The sequence below is a fragment of the Nuphar pumila genome, chromosome 5 (assembly GCF_984573655.1).
Source record: "Nuphar pumila chromosome 5, dmNupPumi1.hap1.1, whole genome shotgun sequence".
NCBI lineage: Eukaryota > Viridiplantae > Streptophyta > Magnoliopsida > Nymphaeales > Nymphaeaceae > Nuphar > Nuphar pumila.
In genome coordinates this window covers 132,485,895-132,506,263 of record NC_143253.1, presented here as the reverse complement: position 1 = coordinate 132,506,263, position 20,369 = coordinate 132,485,895, and the positions used below count along the sequence as shown (strand labels likewise).

General features: G+C 39.4%; 1 protein-coding gene across 2 annotated transcripts in view; it reads left to right on the top strand.

Annotated features, from left to right (window-relative positions):
- LOC149838794 (suppressor of RPS4-RLD 1-like) overlaps positions 1–19,518 on the top strand; it is a 116,252-nt gene extending 96,734 nt beyond the window's left edge. For both annotated transcript variants that reach the window (XM_090006818.1, XM_090006819.1), the window contains one exon: positions 18,943–19,518. In XM_090006818.1, the coding sequence (XP_089862944.1) occupies positions 18,943–19,234 (292 nt within the window). In that variant the 3' untranslated portion in view covers positions 19,235–19,518. The remainder of the gene's footprint in view (positions 1–18,942) is intronic.
- Positions 19,519–20,369: the final 851 nt, after the last annotated feature.

Genomic DNA, 20,369 nt, shown 5'->3' with positions numbered 1-20,369 from the left:
CCTCGTCCTTCAAAATCCACGTTTTGATCTCATGATAAGAAGGTGGTTTGAACCCTCGCCCATAATTTGCAATAGCTTCTACCATTGCACCAAAATATGAACTGCTGCAAAGATTAAATGATAAGGCATTTGCATAAAAAATCTACCAATGGCACGACATGCATTTTTTCTTTCAGCCCTTTTGAAAGCAGTGTTTATTGTGGTTTGTCGTGCTTCTTTGTTCACAAAAAGGTCCATAGGACCAGCTGCACTTGTTTTTGCATCACTACCTGATCCACTAGCTTCTTTATTCACATTATCGCCGGTTGATGATCCAAAATAAACACTTCTCCCGATATCCAACTTGTTTTGTTCTAACTCTTCTTTCTTTAGCCTCTGATCCTTTAGATGATTCTGAAAAAATCTTTTCACGTCAGGTGGAACTGCTTCGCACATGCTTACACCATGCTTTGTGCCAGCTAAGTGATGTTTTAGCCTATAGATGCCTCTTGTAGTCTGTTTATGACAGTAATTGCAAATTACATGTCCTACGAGTTTGGGATCTTTAGTAGGATTTGTAAGTTTAACTCCATGATCCCATCCTACATCTTTTGCCATTGTTCAACTGCAAAAATACATAACACAAAATATATATTAACATCATGCATTCTGCTAACCACATTACATGAAAACAAATGCAAAATAAACAATCTTGGTGTATAAGCTATATACGAATCCTAGAAAAAAACATAATTGATGAGAAAAAAATAATAAATATAATTAGGTCAGTTTTTTAATTGGGTCTCAAAGTTCATTCAATAATGCACACTTATAGCCACACACACATAGTAGAGATAGAGTGGAGGTGGTTTGGATACCAGATTTCTTCTCAAAAACAAAAAGAAAACACCAACCAACTCCAAGGCACTCCAAACAAATTTTGCATCGATTGAAATGAATACCATCACAAAAAAGCACCAACAAAAGACAAAAAATATCCTTAAAAACACAAATAAAACACCAACTAAATTTGTCTTCCTTTTTTTCGAAGAAAGAAGAGCATGTTAAACCAACAAAATAACCATCCCTAGAATTCAACAAGAAGGTATATCAAGAACTTCTCCAGAGATCAACCCCAAGAAATTGTGAAATTGCCGAAAAAAAAAACATATATTGAATATGCTAAACAGAGGTCACCATTATGTTCGAATATTTCAGATGCTTAACATAAGAAAGGGGGAATATATGGAAAATTCCCAATCAGATCACTGAGATCTTTTGATTCCAGCAATTCGACAGGGATAAAAAATACATATTTTAATGAAACTTAAAATATCTGAATCAGATGAGTTCACACAAATCAACACACAAAAAAAAAGATGAAACTTAATAAAAAGAGGAACCCACTAATTCTAATGAACGAAATCAGTCAACAGGGGAAAGAAAACATAAGAAAGGGGGAATATATGGAAAATTCCCAATCAGAGGACTGAGATCTTTTGATTCCAGTAATTCGACAGGGATAAAAAATACATATTTTAATGAAACTTAAAATACCTGAATCAGATGAGTTCACACAAATCAACACACAAAAAAAGACGAAACTTAATAAAAAGAGGAACCCACTAATTCTAATGAACAAAATCAGTCAACATGAAAAGAAAACATACCGATTACATTTAAAGATAAAAATGGTATCATTTCATTCATATTTAGATGCAAAATAACATAAAAACAAAGGAACATATTGTTCAGAAACAAACACATCTACGTATAAATCACGAAAAGCAACTAGAAAGAAAGACAGAGAAACAAAATAAAAAATGAAAAGGGTAGAAGAAAACCCAAAAAATCGTTAACTTCAGAAAACCCATAACTTTACCTGTCATCGGAAAACGCAGAGGTCGCCGACGGTGAGTGGTGGCCGGCGACAACAGTGGTGGCGGCGAGTGGTCGCACGACGGTGGCTGTGAGTCGCTGGCGCGACGGGTCGTCGATGCCTTCTCAGCAGAGGAAAGAAGAAGGTGGAAGAGGCGATGATCGACGACGGGTGGTGGCTGACGGCGAGTGGTGGCCGACAGCGAGTGGTGGCCGGCGACAGTAGTGGCGGCGGCGAGTGGTCGCACGACGGTGGCTGTGAGTCGCTGGCGCGGCGGGTCGCCGATGCCTTCTCAGCTGAGGAAAGAAGAAGGTGGAAGAGGTGATGATCGGCGACGGGTGGTGGCCGGCGGCGAGTGGTGGCCAGCGATAGCAGTGGCGGTGGACGAGAGGGGACGGAGTGGAGAGAGAAGGGGCGAGGGCTTTCCCTCGCCCCGAAGCGCCTGTGTCATTTTAAAGACACAGGTTCTCGATCTTTCGAGAATACGGGCCCGGATCCGGGTCGAACTCGGGTCCGGGCCATCCGATTTTTAATGCACGCCTCACTTTGAGGCGTACGCCTCAAGGCGCATGAGGCGTACGCCTTGAGGCTGTTGCGCTTTTTCAGTGCGCCTTGAGGCGAGGCGCGCTTTTTGCGCCTTGAGGCGAGGCGCGCTTTTTGCGCCTTGAGGCGCGTTTTTAACAACACTGGTTCGGACAATGACTCAAAAAGATAAAACTATTTGAGAATATTACAATGAGTTGTCCGAACTTTGGGAAGAGTTGGCTCTTCTTGAGCCCAAATGGCATTGTGCCGAAGATATCGAGCTTCGCCAAAAGCAACTCGATATGGAACATTTCTATCGATTTGTGAATGGTCTAAGGTCGGAGTTTGAATCCACCAAATCGGCCCTTTTACATCGTGGAAAAATTCTTTCTATTGTTGATACTATAGAAGAGCTCACTATGGAGAAAAATAGACTTAGAAAAAGTACTCCAAAAGTTGATGATGACTCAGTTTTAGCTGTGTCTAGACCGGAAAATCATACTCGTACTTACAAGCCGCCTCATTTTGGAAGGCAAAACACTGACTTTGATAAAAGAAAAGTTATTTGTCATCATTGTCATGAACCGGGGCACTATAGGCCTCAATGTCCAAAGTTAAAAAGAAGAGAAGAAAAAAGAGTTGCATCTGTTGAATCCGAGTCAAAAGATCAAGATGCATATGTATCTATGACTCAACTGATGAAAATCCTGCAACCTATTCTCAAAGGGGTATCCTCCTTAACCGAAGCCTCAACTGGAGCGGCAGTTGCATCTTTCTCCGGTCCAGGTAACTTTCCTTGGCTTTTTAGATTCTGGTGCTTCTTTTCACGTGACCCCAAATGTTAATAGTTTATCCGAATGTCTTAAAAATAACTCAAGTGTGTCAAAGGTTTTTACAACCGATGGCACATCTCTTGAAGTAAAAAGAATAGGATGTCTTGAAAATCTTCAAAAATCCATTTTTTTTATCCCAGGAGTTAGATATATCCCTAAACTTAATTTGAATCTCTTATCTGTCTCGCAAATATCTGACTATGGATGTAATATCTCATTCTCTTCTCATGGTTGTTGAGTACAGTATCGACTGTCAGGAAAGCTAATTGGTGAATGCCATAGAGAAGGAGAACTCTATTACATGGACTGTAATAACCGCAAACTTTATGCAGCATAAAGAAATTATATTTATATATATATATATATATATATATATATATATATATATAAATATATATATATTTAGTTAATTAACGCGAATTGGGCCTGGGATCCGTTAGCGGATCCAGAAGGAAAATGTGCATATTTGAGTATTTTAGTAATATGATATAAATAAATAAATAATAATAATAATTTTTTTCTTCAAACCCACTGTTGGACCCAAGTGGATCCAACCCTTGGATCCACTGCTAGCCATACAACCCGGATCCAAACCGCAATCGGATCCAGCATCGCGGGTCGTGGTTCGGACCCGGATCCGACCCACACCCTGTTAAGAAAATAAAGAGGGGTTAATAGGGGGGGGCAACCCGATATGGGTTGCCCGATAAAAGTTTGGAGAGGGGAAACCCTCTCCCTTGAGATTACGGGTGTTAGGGTTCAGCCGAACCCTAACACATAAAGAGATGGGAGGTGGGGGGGAGCACACCGCAGCCGCCGTGGGGAGAAGGAGCTCCTTCCTTTTCGGGAGGCTACTCACCTACAAAGGAGGGACCCCGAACCCTCTTTCTTCTCTCTCCCTCTCTCACTCTCTTCTACCTCTCTTCCTCCGATCGCAGGCCTGCAACTCGAGAACTTGAAGAGAAGAGCCGACCCCTTTCGGTGGTGGTGCTGTCCGGACCGACTGCCCCTCTCGTGGATGCCGCAACACCCTCGCCGGATAATGGTAGGGTTTCTCTAATTTCTTCTTCAGGTCGATTATGGATTGGGTGGGGGTGGGTTGTCCAAAACCAATTGGGTCGACTAGCAAAGAGGGGGGGGGGGGTCCAGATTATAAAAAAAAAAAAAGGGATAAATAACATACAATAAAATAATAATAATCATAATAAAATAGATAAAGATAAAGAGGGGACTGTCCGTGTTTCACAGTTTTTGTAAAGGGATGATTTTTGAAGTAGCAGGGGATAAAACTAAATTTAGAGGGGTTGTTTCCAGATTTGTGATGATGCAGGCTGAATATTTTTTTTAGTAATGCTGTATTACAAATTGGGCTTAGAAAGATCTTGTTTAACATATCATATTTTCTTATTCTGAAACCTATATCATGCTTGTACTGATGTATGCTGGCCGATTAGCACAGCTATTGCTTTGTGATTACAAGTTGTCCATATTAAATTCTGACCATCCACTTGATATTCTGGTTATTGCTCAATGTTGATGGTTTAGTCGGTAAAGCTATGCTGAAATATCATAGGTTATGATTTTCTGATGTTGATTATTGTATTCTGTAAAGTTATGTTGAACTTAGCATAGTTTATAATCAGCCCATGTTGATTAAATTATTATGAAAACCTAAGCTAAACATAATATAATTTAGGTGAACAGATGCTATGGTTTCATCCTGTGAAATACAGCATACTTATGCTGGCCGATTAGCACAGCTATTGCTTGGTGATTATCAGTTGTCCATGTTAATTCTGACCAGCCACTTGATATTTTTGTTATTGCTCAATGTTGATGGTTTAGTCTGTAAAGCTATGTTGAACTATCATAGTTAGGATTAGCTGAGGTTGAATGTGTTATCCTGTAAAGCTATGCTGAACCATCATAGTTTATGATTGACTGATATTGATTACTTTATTCTGTAAAAGTTATGCTGAATGTAGCATAGTTTACAATCAGCCTATGTTGACTAAATCATTATTTAAACCTATGTTAAACATAACATAATTTATGTGGAGAGATGTTAAGGGTTTCATCCTGTAAAATTACAGCATGTTTGTGCTGGCCGATTGACACTCTCATTATGTAAACCCTAATTTGTCTAGGTAAATTCCTGTTAATCTATTTTGTCTATGTATTATGTTGGGATATATGGCATGCTTATGATAAATCATGTTAACTATTGAAGATATGGGTAGTTACCATGGTTGTGGGGAATTTTCATATTGAGACCCTACATGATAATAAATTATGCTGAACATACATAGAAGTTGTTACACATTAAATGTTGATTCAACACATAACTTGATGAACACTGAAATCTTTAGACCTGTACCTTGCCTAATGGGCAAGACAGATTGGACCACTCGATACGGGCTGAGTACCTAATGAAGGTGGGTGGTCTGATTCTAGTATATTGGTAAGGAAATTAAATAATAAATTGTGTGCTTGATTGATTTAAAGGCACCGGAGCACTGTGGGTGGGTTATGCAATTAAAATGACAAATGATTAAGACTGGTATATACACCTGGGTAGAATGACTAAGGTTGAGAATCCTACTACTATGATAGTAGAAAGAAGTTGGGGAAAGGCCCCATACTTCGGGGAATTAACTAGATGAAAAGATTAACCCACCCAGTTCTTGGGCTTACCTTAGAGAGGGTAAGTGGTACAAAACTCTGGGGACACGTGTTTTGGTTTCGAGCGTAAAGCGACTCGTTGGTCCCAGTCCTCAGAGTTGGGGGACCCAGACTACCAATTTATCCTAGGTGGTAGTTCTTTTGTTCTTCTGCAGAAGTGAGGGATGCATCCTGTTTTGGTTTTGGCCTTTGGGAGTTTCTCTCGGTCACTGGCCGCTCCCTTGGGATTTCAGTCACAGTTAGAATGTTCGGGTAAATAAACCCACCCTGAATAATATACCCCCGGACATTCTCTTCTGTGATGGTTGCCTTGGCCCGGGTGTACCCGCGGGATAAGAAAAGATAAACACTAACTAGAACGGTTAGGTATCACTGTGTGGGAGTCATTAAAGAGACCATTGCTTACTCTTTCATCATGTTTTATATTTAGTGCTTATGATGAAACGACATCCTAATTTGTGTATTTATTAGTTAATTGACTTCATATTATGGATGTTGTTCATGTTAGTGTAAGTTCTGCTTTAATTGCTTAATACCTTACTTGCTCCATTGGCGAAGATGCCAAAAATGCTTTTTGTGCTTAAGTATAGCTGTTACATAATTTACCTTTTTATATAGGTCTGTTATTGCTGTTACATCGAATTACTTATGTGTTTATATTTAGACTGAAATTCAACCACGACACCCACATCACACACCTGACACATGATCTACTTGCAAGAATAATTACAGTTTTCCTACTTAGACGTGGTAGTCTAATTCCTATAATTTCTATTATTTTCAGGAGAAGAATAGTTCTATGAGCGATGCGGGATGAGGCGCTGACCGAGACTTGATCCATTTGTTCCCTGGCGGTTCTGCTTACTTTCAGATTGAGATTTTTGTTTTGAGACTAAATGTGAAAACTCTGATGTTGGACTTTATTATTATTAAAGTGAAAATAAATGGTGTGGTTTGCTTTTACCTTCCTGTATCGTTTTGAAATGCTTAACCCGAGAATTTTTAGTGGTTTCCGCTTGAAAAAAAAAAAAAAAATTTCCTACAAATTTGGGTTAAATTTCGGGGCGTTACAGTTATGGTATCAGAGCCTGGGAACAATAAATCAGAGTTCACGGTCATGCCACATCCTGAGATCGCTCTGTGAGTATATTTTTATCATTCTTACTTTATTAGGCATGATAATTGCATTGTTTTCTATATAAGTATAGATATATACATATGATGATTTTAGGGACACTACAATTCAAAGATAGTAAAACTGTGTGTATTGAAATGATTATTAGATGTATCGTCGATCCCAAGCTAGTTCGAGCACGGCGAACGAATGGCAGGACCAAAGGGGTTTCGTGATGGAAACTCTCGGTAATCTGGCTCAAACCATGGACACTCAGATGCGCCATCAGGCGGAGTTAGCCGCAGCCATAAGTGAAAGGCATAATACAAACACAATCACCTATGAGAAGTTCTTGAAGTTGAACCCGCCTACCTTCTCAGGCAAGGCTGATCCTGAATTAGCTGAGAGTTGGATTGCCGAGACAGAACGAGCTTTTCGGGTTCTGTCTGTTCCTGATGATAAGCAAACGGACTTCGGCACATACCGCTTGACGGAAGATGCACAGAAATGGTGGGACACAACCCGAACCATCCACTTTGCTGGAGTGGATACTATTCCATGGGAAGATTTCAAACGAACATTTCTCGAGACATATTTCCCCCAGTACGCTCGTGATCAGAAGCATCAGGAGTTCTTGGAGCTTACCCAAGGAAATATGAATTTGGTGGAATACACTACCAAATTTCGGACCTTGGAGCGGTATTGCCCAAATTTGTTCGCGAATGATAAAGCCAGAGCAACTAGGTATGTCCGCGGACTCAAGGACGGATTGCGACCACGAGTGATGATAAATCTTCCATCTACCCTCGCACAAGCCATTGAAGTGGCTACTATGCTGAATGAAGAATGGGAGAGATCAAGGAAGAGTCAAAAAGACACACCGGGGAAACGGGGAGCCGGTCCGCCGCAGCATCACAGTGGCAAGAAGTACCAGCCACCTTACAAGAAGCAAAAGTACAATGGTGGAAATCGTCTTCCGCAGCATCAAGGACAAAATCGGGTGTGCCAGAAGTGCAACCGGTCCCATTATGGACAACCTTGCCCTAGAGACACAGGAGCATGTCTTTACTGTGGAAAGATGGGTCACTATGCCCGTCAGTGCCACAAGAAGATGGCGGATATGCAGAAACGAAATGCCGGGGGAGGACAGCAACACCAACCATCTCAGCCGCAGCAAACACCGCAGCAAAATGCACAGAAGAGGGTGCCGGGACGAGTATATGCCACCACTGCGGAAGAGTTGGAGAAAGGAAATCTGGTACAAGGTACGGTATTTGTCAATGGCTGTGCTGCACTTGTTCTATTTGACTGTGGTGCCACACATTCGTTCATATCCGTAGAATTTGCAAAATTACTTGGTGCACATACTGAATCTCTGAAACATGAATTATATGTGTACAATCCGATAGGATATAATTCGATATGTGTAAACTACATCCCTGATGTCATAATTGTACTTGAAGGGCAGAACTTACCTGCTGACCTAATCTTGCTCGATATGACTGAATATGATGTCATTTTGGGGATGGATTGGTTATATGAACATTATGCCAACGTTCTCTGTCGACAAGGGAAAGTGGTTTCGTCCCGACCAGGATTGCCAAAGGTTGAGTTTCGACTCTCTAGACCTACAGGGAAGGGCCGAATTGTATCGATATTAAAGGTTCAGAAGTATATGCGACAGGAGTGTCGAGTATTCCTAGTAAATGTATTCTCCGGCGAGTCGAAAGTCACACCATTAGAAGAACTTGAAGTGGTTCGTGAATTCCCGGAAGTATTTCCGGATGAGTTGCCTGGACTACCTCCACAGCGTGAGGTGGATTTTCATATCGAGTTGGTGCCTGGGACGGCACCGATCTCGAAAGCGCCTTATCGTATGGCCCCGGTAGAATTGGAGGAGCTGAAGAAACAACTCCAGGAGTTGATGGAGCAAGGTTTCATTAGACCGAGCGTATCACCATGGGGAGCACCAGTTCTTTTTGTGAAAAAGAAAGATGGTTCTATGAGGCTGTGTATAGACTATCGGATGTTGAATCAAGCAACAGTCAAAAATAAGTATCCCTTACCTCGTATTGAAGACTTGTTCGACCAATTGCAAAAGGCTAAAGTGTTTTCAAAAATCGATCTTAGATCTGGTTATCACCAACTCCGGATAAAGGACGATGATATTCCTAAGACAGCCTTTAGAACAAGGTACGGTCACTACGAGTTCGTAGTTATGCCATTCGGACTGACAAATGCTCCTGCAGCATTCATGGACTTGATGAATCGAGTATTCAGAGCATACTTGGATACGTTTGTAATTGTCTTTATTGATGATATACTCATATACTCAGAAAGCATAGAGCAACATCGTGAACATTTGAGGATCGTATTGGGGACTCTCAAGGAACACCAGTTGTTCGCCAAATTCTCCAAGTGCGAATTCTGGCTCGAGAAGGTCATGTTCTTGGGTCATGTCATATCGCGAGACGGAGTCGCTGTAGACCTGGCTAAGGTTGAAGCTGTATTAAATTGGGGTCAACCGAGGAATATCAGTGATATCAGGAGTTTTCTGGGATTAGCAGGCTATTATAGAAGATTCATTCAGGACTTTTCACGAATCGCCATGCCCATGACCAAACTTCTAAGGAAAGGAATCAAGTTCGAATGGACGGATAAGTGTGAGGAGAGTTTCCAAATCTTAAAGAAGAAGCTTACCACCGCACCAGTGTTGGCTTTACCTTCAGGTCATGGTGGTTTTGTGGTCTACTCAGACGCATCAGGTACTGGGTTAGGATGTGTTTTAATGCAGAATGGTAAGGTGATAGCGTACGCCTCTCGCCAATTAAAGATTCATGAGCGAAACTATCCAACTCATGATCTCGAATTGGCAGCCGTAGTGTTCGCTTTGAAAATATGGCGACATTACCTGTATGGGGAACAATTCGAGGTATTTACTGATCACAAGAGTCTCAAGTACCTGTTTTCCCAGAAAGAGTTGAACATGCGACAACGACGATGGTTGGAGTTTATAAAGGATTACGATTTTACCATTTCCTATCACCCAGGAAAGGCAAATGTGGTAGCTGACTCTCTCAGTCGCAAAGCTGGTTGCAGTTTGTCCAGTCTATTGACAAAAGGGTGGAATTTGGTGGAGGAATTCATGGATTGGAAACCGTTTTCAGATGTCGTGGGGAGCATCAAGTTATCTAATTTATCTGCTCATCCGGAGATCCTTACAAAGATTATTGAAGGTCAAAAAGAGGATCCCCAATATGAGAAATTGAAGTCACTAGCCCAACAAGGGAAGTCACATTTCTCACTCAAGGAAGATGGCAGTATTTGGATGAAAAAGCGATTTTGGGTCCCTAGTGATCCCAAGTTGAAGGAAGAACTATTGGGGGAAGCACATAGGTCCAAATACACCATACACCCAGGAGGCACGAAAATGTTTAAAGATTTACAACGTGGGTATTGGTGGAATGGAATGAAGCGTGAGGTCGCAAGTTATGTCTCGAAGTGTTTGACTTGTCAGCAAGTCAAGGTAGAACATCAGAAACCTGGTGGAATGATGCAGCAAATGGAGATTCCACAGTGGAAATGGGAAGAAATCACCATGGACTTCGTGGTGGGTTTGCCCAAAACACGGAAACAACATGACGCTATATGGGTAATAGTGGATCGACTAACCAAATCGGCTCACTTTCTACCCATACGAATAAATCAATCCCTCGAGAGCTTAGCAGACTTATACATCAGAGAGGTTGTTCGACTGCATGGAGTACCAGTTTCTATTATCTCAGATCGAGATCCTCGATTTACTTCTCGGTTTTGGGGTCAGTTGCAACAGGCTTTGGGTACGAAACTGAAGCTGAGTACTGCTTTTCATCCCCAGACTGACGGACAATCAGAGAGGACTATCCAGACACTAGAAGATATGCTGCGAGCATGTATGCTGGATTGGAAAGGTGAGTGGGATAAGCATGTTATTTTAGCCGAATATGCTTACAATAACAGTTACCATGCGAGTATCGGCATGGCTCCTTTCGAAGCTCTGTACGGAAGACCCTGTAGATCGCCGGTGTATTGGGACGAAATTGGAGAACGGTCGATAGAATCACCAATCGTGTTACAACATTACACCCAACAGATCAAGATGATAAGAGATAGACTGCTCACAGCCCAGAGTCGACAAAAGAGTTATGCAGATCAAAGGCCCAGAGAACTCACTTTTGAGGTGGGGGATAGGGTATTTGTGAAAGTATCACCCACCAAAAGTGTGTTTCGTTTTGGTAAGAAAGGAAAATTGAGTCCCAGATATGTCGGACCTTTTGAGATTTTGGAACGGATTGGAGAAACGGCCTATCGTATAGCCCTACCTCCCCAGTATGCTCAGATACATAACGTATTCCATGTATCTATGTTAAGAAAATATCTTCAAGACCCGTCACATGTCATCCAATATGAGGACGTAGATATAAGGGAAGACCTAACCATGGAAGAAAAACCAGTGGAGATATTGGAACGAAGTGAGCGAGTCTTGAGATCAAAGTCCATTCCTCTCGTTAAGGTGAGATGGAAACACCATGGCATCGATGAAAGCACGTGGGAACCGGAGGCTAATATGCGGGAGAAGTACCCCAACCTTTTCAAGTAAGCACCTACAGGTAAATTTCGAGGACGAAATTCTTCTTTAGGAGGAAAGGATGTAATAACCGCAAACTTTATGCAGCATAAAGAAATTATATTTATATATATATATATATAAAAATATATATATATTTAGTTAATTAACGCGAATTGGGCCTGGGATCCGTTAGCGGATCCAGAAGGAAAATGTGCATATTTGAGTATTTTAGTAATATGATATAAATAAATAAATAATAATAATAATTTTTTTCTTCAAACCCACTGTTGGACCCAAGTGGATCCAACCCTTGGATCCACTGCTAGCCATACAACCCGGATCCAAACCGCAATCGGATCCAGCATCGCGGGTCGTGGTTCGGACCCGGATCCGACCCACACCGTGTTAAGAAAATAAAGAGGGGTTAATAGGGGGGGCAACCCGATATGGGTTGCCCGATAAAAGTTTGGAGAGGGGAAACCCTCTCCCTTGAGATTACGGGTGTTAGGGTTCAGCCGAACCCTAACACATAAAGAGATGGGAGGTGGGGGGGAGCACACCGCAGCCGCCGTGGGGAGAAGGAGCTCCTTCCTTTTCGGGAGGCTACTCACCTACAAAGGAGGGACCCCGAACCCTCTTTCTTCTCTCTCCCTCTCTCACTCTCTTCTACCTCTCTTCCTCCGATCGCAGGCCTGCAACTCGAGAACTTGAAGAGAAGAGCCGACCCCTTTCGGTGGTGGTGTTGTCCGGACCGACTGCCCTTCTCGTGGATGCCGCAACACCCTCGCCGGATAATGGTAGGGTTTCTCTAATTTCTTCTTCAGGTCGATTATGGATTGGGTGGGGGTGGGTTGTCCAAAACCAATTGGGTCGACTAGCAAAGAGGGGGGGGGTCCAGATTATAAAAAAAAAAAAGGGATAAATAACATACAATAAAATAATAATAATCATAATAAAATAGATAAAGATAAAGAGGGGACTGTCCGTGTTTCACAGTTTTTGTAAAGGGATGATTTTTGAAGTAGCAGGGGATAAAACTAAATTTAGAGGGGTTGTTTCCAGATTTGTGATGATGCAGGCTGAATATTTTTTTTAGTAATGCTGTATTACAAATTGGGCTTAGAAAGATCTTGTTTAACATATCATATTTTCTTATTCTGAAACCTATATCATGCTTGTACTGATGTATGCTGGCCGATTAGCACAGCTATTGCTTTGTGATTACAAGTTGTCCATATTAAATTCTGACCATCCACTTGATATTCTGGTTATTGCTCAATGTTGATGGTTTAGTCGGTAAAGCTATGCTGAAATATCATAGGTTATGATTTTCTGATGTTGATTATTGTATTCTGTAAAGTTATGTTGAACTTAGCATAGTTTATAATCAGCCCATGTTGATTAAATTATTATGAAAACCTAAGCTAAACATAATATAATTTAGGTGAACAGATGCTATGGTTTCATCCTGTGAAATACAGCATACTTATGCTGGCCGATTAGCACAGCTATTGCTTGGTGATTATCAGTTGTCCATGTTAATTCTGACCAGCCACTTGATATTTTTGTTATTGCTCAATGTTGATGGTTTAGTCTGTAAAGCTATGTTGAACTATCATAGTTAGGATTAGCTGAGGTTGAATGTGTTATCCTGTAAAGCTATGCTGAACCATCATAGTTTATGATTGACTGATATTGATTACTTTATTCTGTAAAAGTTATGCTGAATGTAGCATAGTTTACAATCAGCCTATGTTGACTAAATCATTATTTAAACCTATGTTAAACATAACATAATTTATGTGGAGAGATGTTAAGGGTTTCATCCTGTAAAATTACAGCATGTTTGTGCTGGCCGATTGACACTCTCATTATGTAAACCCTAATTTGTCTAGGTAAATTCCTGTTAATCTATTTTGTCTATGTATTATGTTGGGATATATGGCATGCTTATGATAAATCATGTTAACTATTGAAGATATGGGTAGTTACCATGGTTGTGGGGAATTTTCATATTGAGACCCTACATGATAATAAATTATGCTGAACATACATAGAAGTTGTTACACATTAAATGTTGATTCAACACATAACTTGATGAACACTGAAATCTTTAGACCTGTACCTTGCCTAATGGGCAAGACAGATTGGACCACTCGATACGGGCTGAGTACCTAATGAAGGTGGGTGGTCTGATTCTAGTATATTGGTAAGGAAATTAAATAATAAATTGTATGCTTGATTGGTTTAAAGGCACCGGAGCACTGTGGGTGGGTTATGCAATTAAAATGACAAATGACTAAGACTGGTATATACACCTGGGTAGAATGACTAAGGTTGAGAATCCTACTACTATGATAGTAGAAAGAAGTTGGGGAAAGGCCCCATACTTCGGGGAATTAACTAGATGAAAAGATTAACCCACCCAGTTCTTGGGCTTACCTTAGAGAGGGTAAGTGGTACAAAACTCTGGGGACACGTGTTTTGGTTTCGAGCGTAAAGCGACTCGTTGGTCCCAGTCCTCAGAGTTGGGGGACCCAGACTACCAATTTATCCTAGGTGGTAGTTCTTTTGTTCTTCTGCAGAAGTGAGGGATGCATCCTGTTTTGGTTTTGGCCTTTGGGAGTTTCTCTCGGTCACTGGCCGCTCCCTTGGGATTTCAGTCACAGTTAGAATGTTCGGGTAAATAAACCCACCCTGAATAATATACCCCCGGACATTCTCTTCTGTGATGGTTGCCTTGGCCCGGGTGTACCCGCGGGATAAGAAAAGATAAACACTAACTAGAACGGTTAGGTATCACTGTGTGGGAGTCATTAAAGAGACCATTGCTTACTCTTTCATCATGTTTTATATTTAGTGCTTATGATGAAACGACATCCTAATTTGTGTATTTATTAGTTAATTGACTTCATATTATGGATGTTGTTCATGTTAGTGTAAGTTCTGCTTTAATTGCTTAATACCTTACTTGCTCCATTGGCGAAGATGCCAAAAATGCTTTTTGTGCTTAAGTATAGCTGTTACATAATTTACCTTTTTATATAGGTCTGTTATTGTTGTTACATCGAATTACTTATGTGTTTATATTTAGACTGAAATTCAACCACGACACCCACATCACACACCTGACACATGATCTACTTGCAAGAATAATTACAGTTTTCCTACTTAGACGTGGTAGTCTAATTCCTATAATTTCTATTATTTTCAGGAGAAGAATAGTTCTATGAGCGATGCGGGATGAGGCGCTGACCGAGACTTGATCCATTTGTTCCCTGGCGGTTCTGCTTACTTTCAGATTGAGATTTTTGTTTTGAGACTAAATGTGAAAACTCTGATGTTGGACTTTATTATTATTAAAGTGAAAATAAATGGTGTGGTTTGCTTTTACCTTCCTGTATCGTTCTGAAATGCTTAACCCGAGAATTTTTAGTGGTTTCCGCTTGAAAAAAAAAAAAAAAATTTCCTACAAATTTGGGTTAAATTTCGGGGCGTTACATGGACTTTTTGGAATTACCCAAGAATACATTTTGTTATAATGTTCAGAAATTAGAATTGGATTTATGGCACAAAAGACTTGTCTATCCTCATATGACTAAAATTCAATATTTTTCAAGTTTGAGAAAATTTTATAATTCTGAAAATTTTTCTTGTAAAGACTGCATTTTTGGCAAAATGAAAAGGTTACCATTTCTTAGTAGAACTTTTGTTTCCTCACGACCACTTGAGTTAATACATTCAGATGTTTGGGGCCCGTACTAGTTATTTCCAAAGGTGGTTATACATATTATGTCATTTTTGTTGATGACTTTTCTAGACATACTTGGATTTATTTTCTTAAACATAAATCTGAAGTCTTTGCCAACTTCCAAATGTTTCATAAAATGGTTAAAAATCAGTTTCAAAATGATATTTTCGTTTTTCGCACTGATTCAGGGGAAAAATTTATGTCCGAAGAATTCAAAGACTATCTCAATTTACATGGTATTACGCATCAAAGATCATGTCCACACACTCCACAACAGAATGGCTTAGCCGAACACAAACATTGACACATTATGAAAACTACTAGGACCTTGCTAATTGCAAATCAGGTTCCAAAAAGTTTTTGGTCTGAAGCGGTCCTAACTGCCACCTACCTCATCAATAGGATGCCATTTTTCTCATTAAAGAATACAACTCCAATAGAAAAACTTGTTAATTTAACTCCAGATTATTCTAGATTAAGAGTCTTTGGATGCAAATGTTTTGTTTTCACCAACAAAAATAACAAACTCTCGTGCAATCCCATGTGCCCTTTTAGGATATGCTGATAATAAAAAAGGCTACAAGTGTTTCGATTTTCAAAATGACTTATATGTGTCAAGAAATATATCATTTTTGGAAAAAGAAAGCTTCTTTGAATTTGAAAAATCCAAGGATGTCACCGAATACTCGTTTTTAATTGATCCAACTTCAAAATCCAATGAATGTGATGTTGGATGTGACCTTGACAATGATCAAAGTCCTATTGTTGTTGAAAATGATGATAATGAAGAGCAAATCCTAGGGATGTTAGTCTACAATATTCAAGACGTAGAGAGCAAGCATTACAAAAATACTCCGAAGTTCCACCCAGAAGAACGTCTAGAATCACTAGACCTCCAGAAAAATTTGTGTCTTACGAATCTTTTTCACCCACATATAGGGCAGCCATTACATTAATACAATCCTATGTTGAACCATCATCCTATTCTCAAGCCAAAAATCATATAGAATGGATAAAAGGCATGAAAATAGAATTGGATGCACTAAAAAAGGCCAACACTTGGACGATCCAAGATATTCCTCTAGGTAAGAAACCTATAGGTTGTACTAGGGTATACAAAGTCAAAACCAAAAGTGATGGGGACCCTAAAAAGGTATATGGCCCGTTTAGTGACTAAAGGATATGCCCAAGAGTATGCCATCGATTATGAAGAAACATTTGTTCCTATGACCCATATGACCACTGTTAGAATTTTAATAGCCTTGGCCTCCATTAGAACATGACCTATCTTTCAATTGGATATCAAAAATTCTTTCCTGAACGAGAATCTCGTTGAAGAAGTATACATGGAAGCCCCACCTGGTATTAGTATCCTTAAGGGTAAAGCTCTTCGTCTAGAAAAAGCTCTTTATGGTCTTAAACATGCTCCAAAAGCCTGGTATGACCGATTTAGTCATGTTATGTTTGATATTGGTTTTCAACCTTGTTTAACTGACACTGTTTTGTTTGTTAAGAAATTTGATGCAGGCATCATTATTCTTCTTCTTTATGTGGATGATATGATTATCACCGGAGGCGACAAACAAAGAGTTGCAAATATCAAATCTCTTCTTAAAACTCACTTTGAAATGACTGACTTAGGTTTATTAAGATATTTTTTAGGCATTGAAGTTGATTATTCCCCTCGGGGGTATTTGATATCTTAATATAAATTTGCTTTTGATATTGTTTTCAGGTCTAGAATTACAGATAAGAAAGTAGACACTCCAGAAGTTGTCAATGTTAAAATGAAAATTGATGATGGAGAACTTCTTGATGATCCTACTCCTTACAGACAACTTATTGGAGCTCTTTCTTATCTTTCCATTACTAGGCCAGATATAGCTCATGTAGTTCATACATCAGTTAGTCAGTTTCAGCATGCTCCCACCTCCGTGCATATGAAAGCAGTTTTGCGTATTATTAGATACTTAAAATCTCCTCTTTCATGAGGACTCTTTTTGCCTGCTTCATCTTCATTAAATTTAATTGATATACTGATGCTGACTGGGGAGGTGATCCCAATAATAGGCACTCAACTACTGGTTTTTGTGTGTTCCTAGGTGAAGCCTTAATTTCGTGGAGGTACAAGAAGCAGCAGAAGGTCTCTCTTTCTTCCACCGAAGCTGAATACAGAGCCATGACAACCACCACTATGAAGGTTGTTTGGCTCAGACGATTGCTAGCGGATATGGGAGCTGAAGCAACGCAAGCTTCAAAGATGTGTTGTGACAACAAAAGTGCGATCTACATTGCAAACAACCTGACATTCAATAAGCGCACTAAACACATTGAGATGGACTGTCACTATGTCAGAGAGGAATACTTACATGGAACTATTGATCTGCCATATGTTACATCAGAATATCAATTAGCAGACTTTTCACCAAGCCTCTCGCTGCTCTCAGATTTCACTTCCTCTTGGAAAAACTTTCGCTCATTGTACCGTAAGTTTGAGGGGGAGTGTTAAAATGTAAACTGTAATACATATATTATTTAATATTATTATATTTTTTCTTTTATTTTTTTCTATTTTCCTTTATCTTCTTTTTTAGCATCTAGTTCAATAGAAACTAGATATTTGATCCAGTCAAGTTCATTGGAACTTGACTGTGCAAATAGCTGTTGGACTGTAGTCCAACAACTATAATAAGAACGTCTCTTTTGGAGAGCTCAAAATGAACTCTCCTCTCTCTTTCACTTTTTTGTATATATAGGGGTGAACCCTTTCAATGTAAATTACTATGCTTCTTAAGCATTTTGTGCATGAATAAAGTATTATTTATTTTTCAAGTATTCTTCCTTTTATACCCTTTCAAGGGTCATGCTTGTAGTGTCTCCAATAGACCACCATTTCATTACAAAAACTATCCAATAGACCACCATTTCATTACAAAAACTAACATTTGGATCATGCTTAGCATATCCTATTTACTATTTTCATGTCAAGTTGATGTTTTGGGCCAATTTTAAACCATTCTTATCTTCGTGGATTGTGAGCCTCTTGAACACTGAAGCTTATGGTCTATTACATGACACTGGACACGACCCGATGCATGACAATCTCTGGACACAATCAGACATGTACTAGTCATGGTCAACACCATGTCCCTACTTTCCACTGTTTCTTTTTGTGCACTATTGTTTATTTTGTGACTACTTGCATGTTTTCGCTTTAAAATGTATCATTTCTACTATCTTAAATTATAATGATTGAAATTGCTCTTAAAGAATTTGCACCTAAGATGATATGGCTTATTGCTTTATATCATGCTTTTTAAATTTTAACGTAATCTCATACACGCGTATATATTTCTTGTCCAGTCATTGTGAATACCCTTGGTTAAATGTTCTCATTCATAATGAAAAGACTGGAATTAGGTGATTTATATGCGTAATCTATTGAGTGCATTAAATGCATATGCTTTGTTGTAGATGGTTTTTGGGACTCAATTTTAGCGTAGATGATGAAAATGTAAGAACTTCCCACATTCACATGTCCGCCCAAGTTAAAAATGTTTATCTGTGCAGGTACAATTTCATGCCTTTATCGAGAGGCACTGCGGTTGTTGGCTATGTGGTTCTGCTGGGATTGCATCTTGCAGCCAATATGGAGGTCACTGAAAGCATCCGCAAAGGCATTCAAGTGGATTGGGAGGCCATTCTTACTCCCAATCTTGAATCTTTCATTAACTCTGTAAATTCTTGGCTCTACCCATCCCTCCAAATTAACACCTCATGGAGGGACTACCCAGATGTATTAGGGGCATTCACCACCACAGGAGCCGTTATTGCTGGCTTAAGCTCTAATTATGAAGGGTGAGATACCTATATCAGAATAATGGTAATTGTAATTTTCAATTGGTTTGTTTTAAACGGGCATTATTGAAAACACGTCATATATGATCGGGTCTGGATCCAGACCTGATTCCATGTCTTATTATGTTCTAATTTATACAGGGCTGACACATTTCATTAAGGCATGTTTGTAGTTTCTTTATGTTGTAAAAGGGTATTTTAGTACCCTAAACTTTATGTTAAACACAACATATAATGATAATAGTGAATGCCGATTCTTGCATTGGGAATCGTGGGTTTTCTGCAGCAGCTCCTTCTCTCTCTGCGTCCTCCATTCTTCTCTTATGATAATACTCTGGATGTCATAAATTCTAACATGATATCAAAGTCACGCTATCTGGGATTGCTTTCAAAAGGTATGACCAGAGAGATCTTCTAATCTTCCTGTTTATTTTTTTGATACATCCAATCGCTTCTCAATCTCATCCTTTCTTTCTTGATCAGATCTGATCAGAGGCAGATTTGATTGCTTCTATTTCTCTTCAATCTCATCGTTTCTTTCTTGACAAGATCTGATCATAGGTAGATCTGATTGTGTTTTATATTTCTCTATCTTCATATTACCTACCGTGATCAGATCTGAATCAAACGAGCTGATCAGAGGCAGATCGGATTGCATTTTTTATTTTTCTATTTTCATATTACTCATCGTGATCAAATCTAAATCAAACCAGATCTGATCAAAAGCGTTAATTAGATTTGATTTCATTTCATGTCTCATCTTTCTTCTTTTTCAATCTTAAAAAAAAGGGAAGAACCGGTTAGTCTGATCAGATCTGATCATAACTCAATATCTGATCTGAACCAATATCAGATCTGTGCTTCCTTCCCTATAGTTCGTTGCTCTTCACATAGCCCAATATAGTTTCTTTTACAAAGGAAACTGAATTTTTGTCTACATTCAGCCGTCTGCATGACTCCTTGTACTCTGTAAAAGGAAAATACTAAAGTCTGTTTCTGCAATAGAAAAAGAAGAGGTTGCAGATTTTTTTTTTTATTTGAGACTAAAGGTTTCCTTTTGATACATTGATTTCTTAAATTATCGTCGGGCTGTGTGCTGGACATATTCTTCTTCTTTTTGAAACATGGACTTGTTCTCT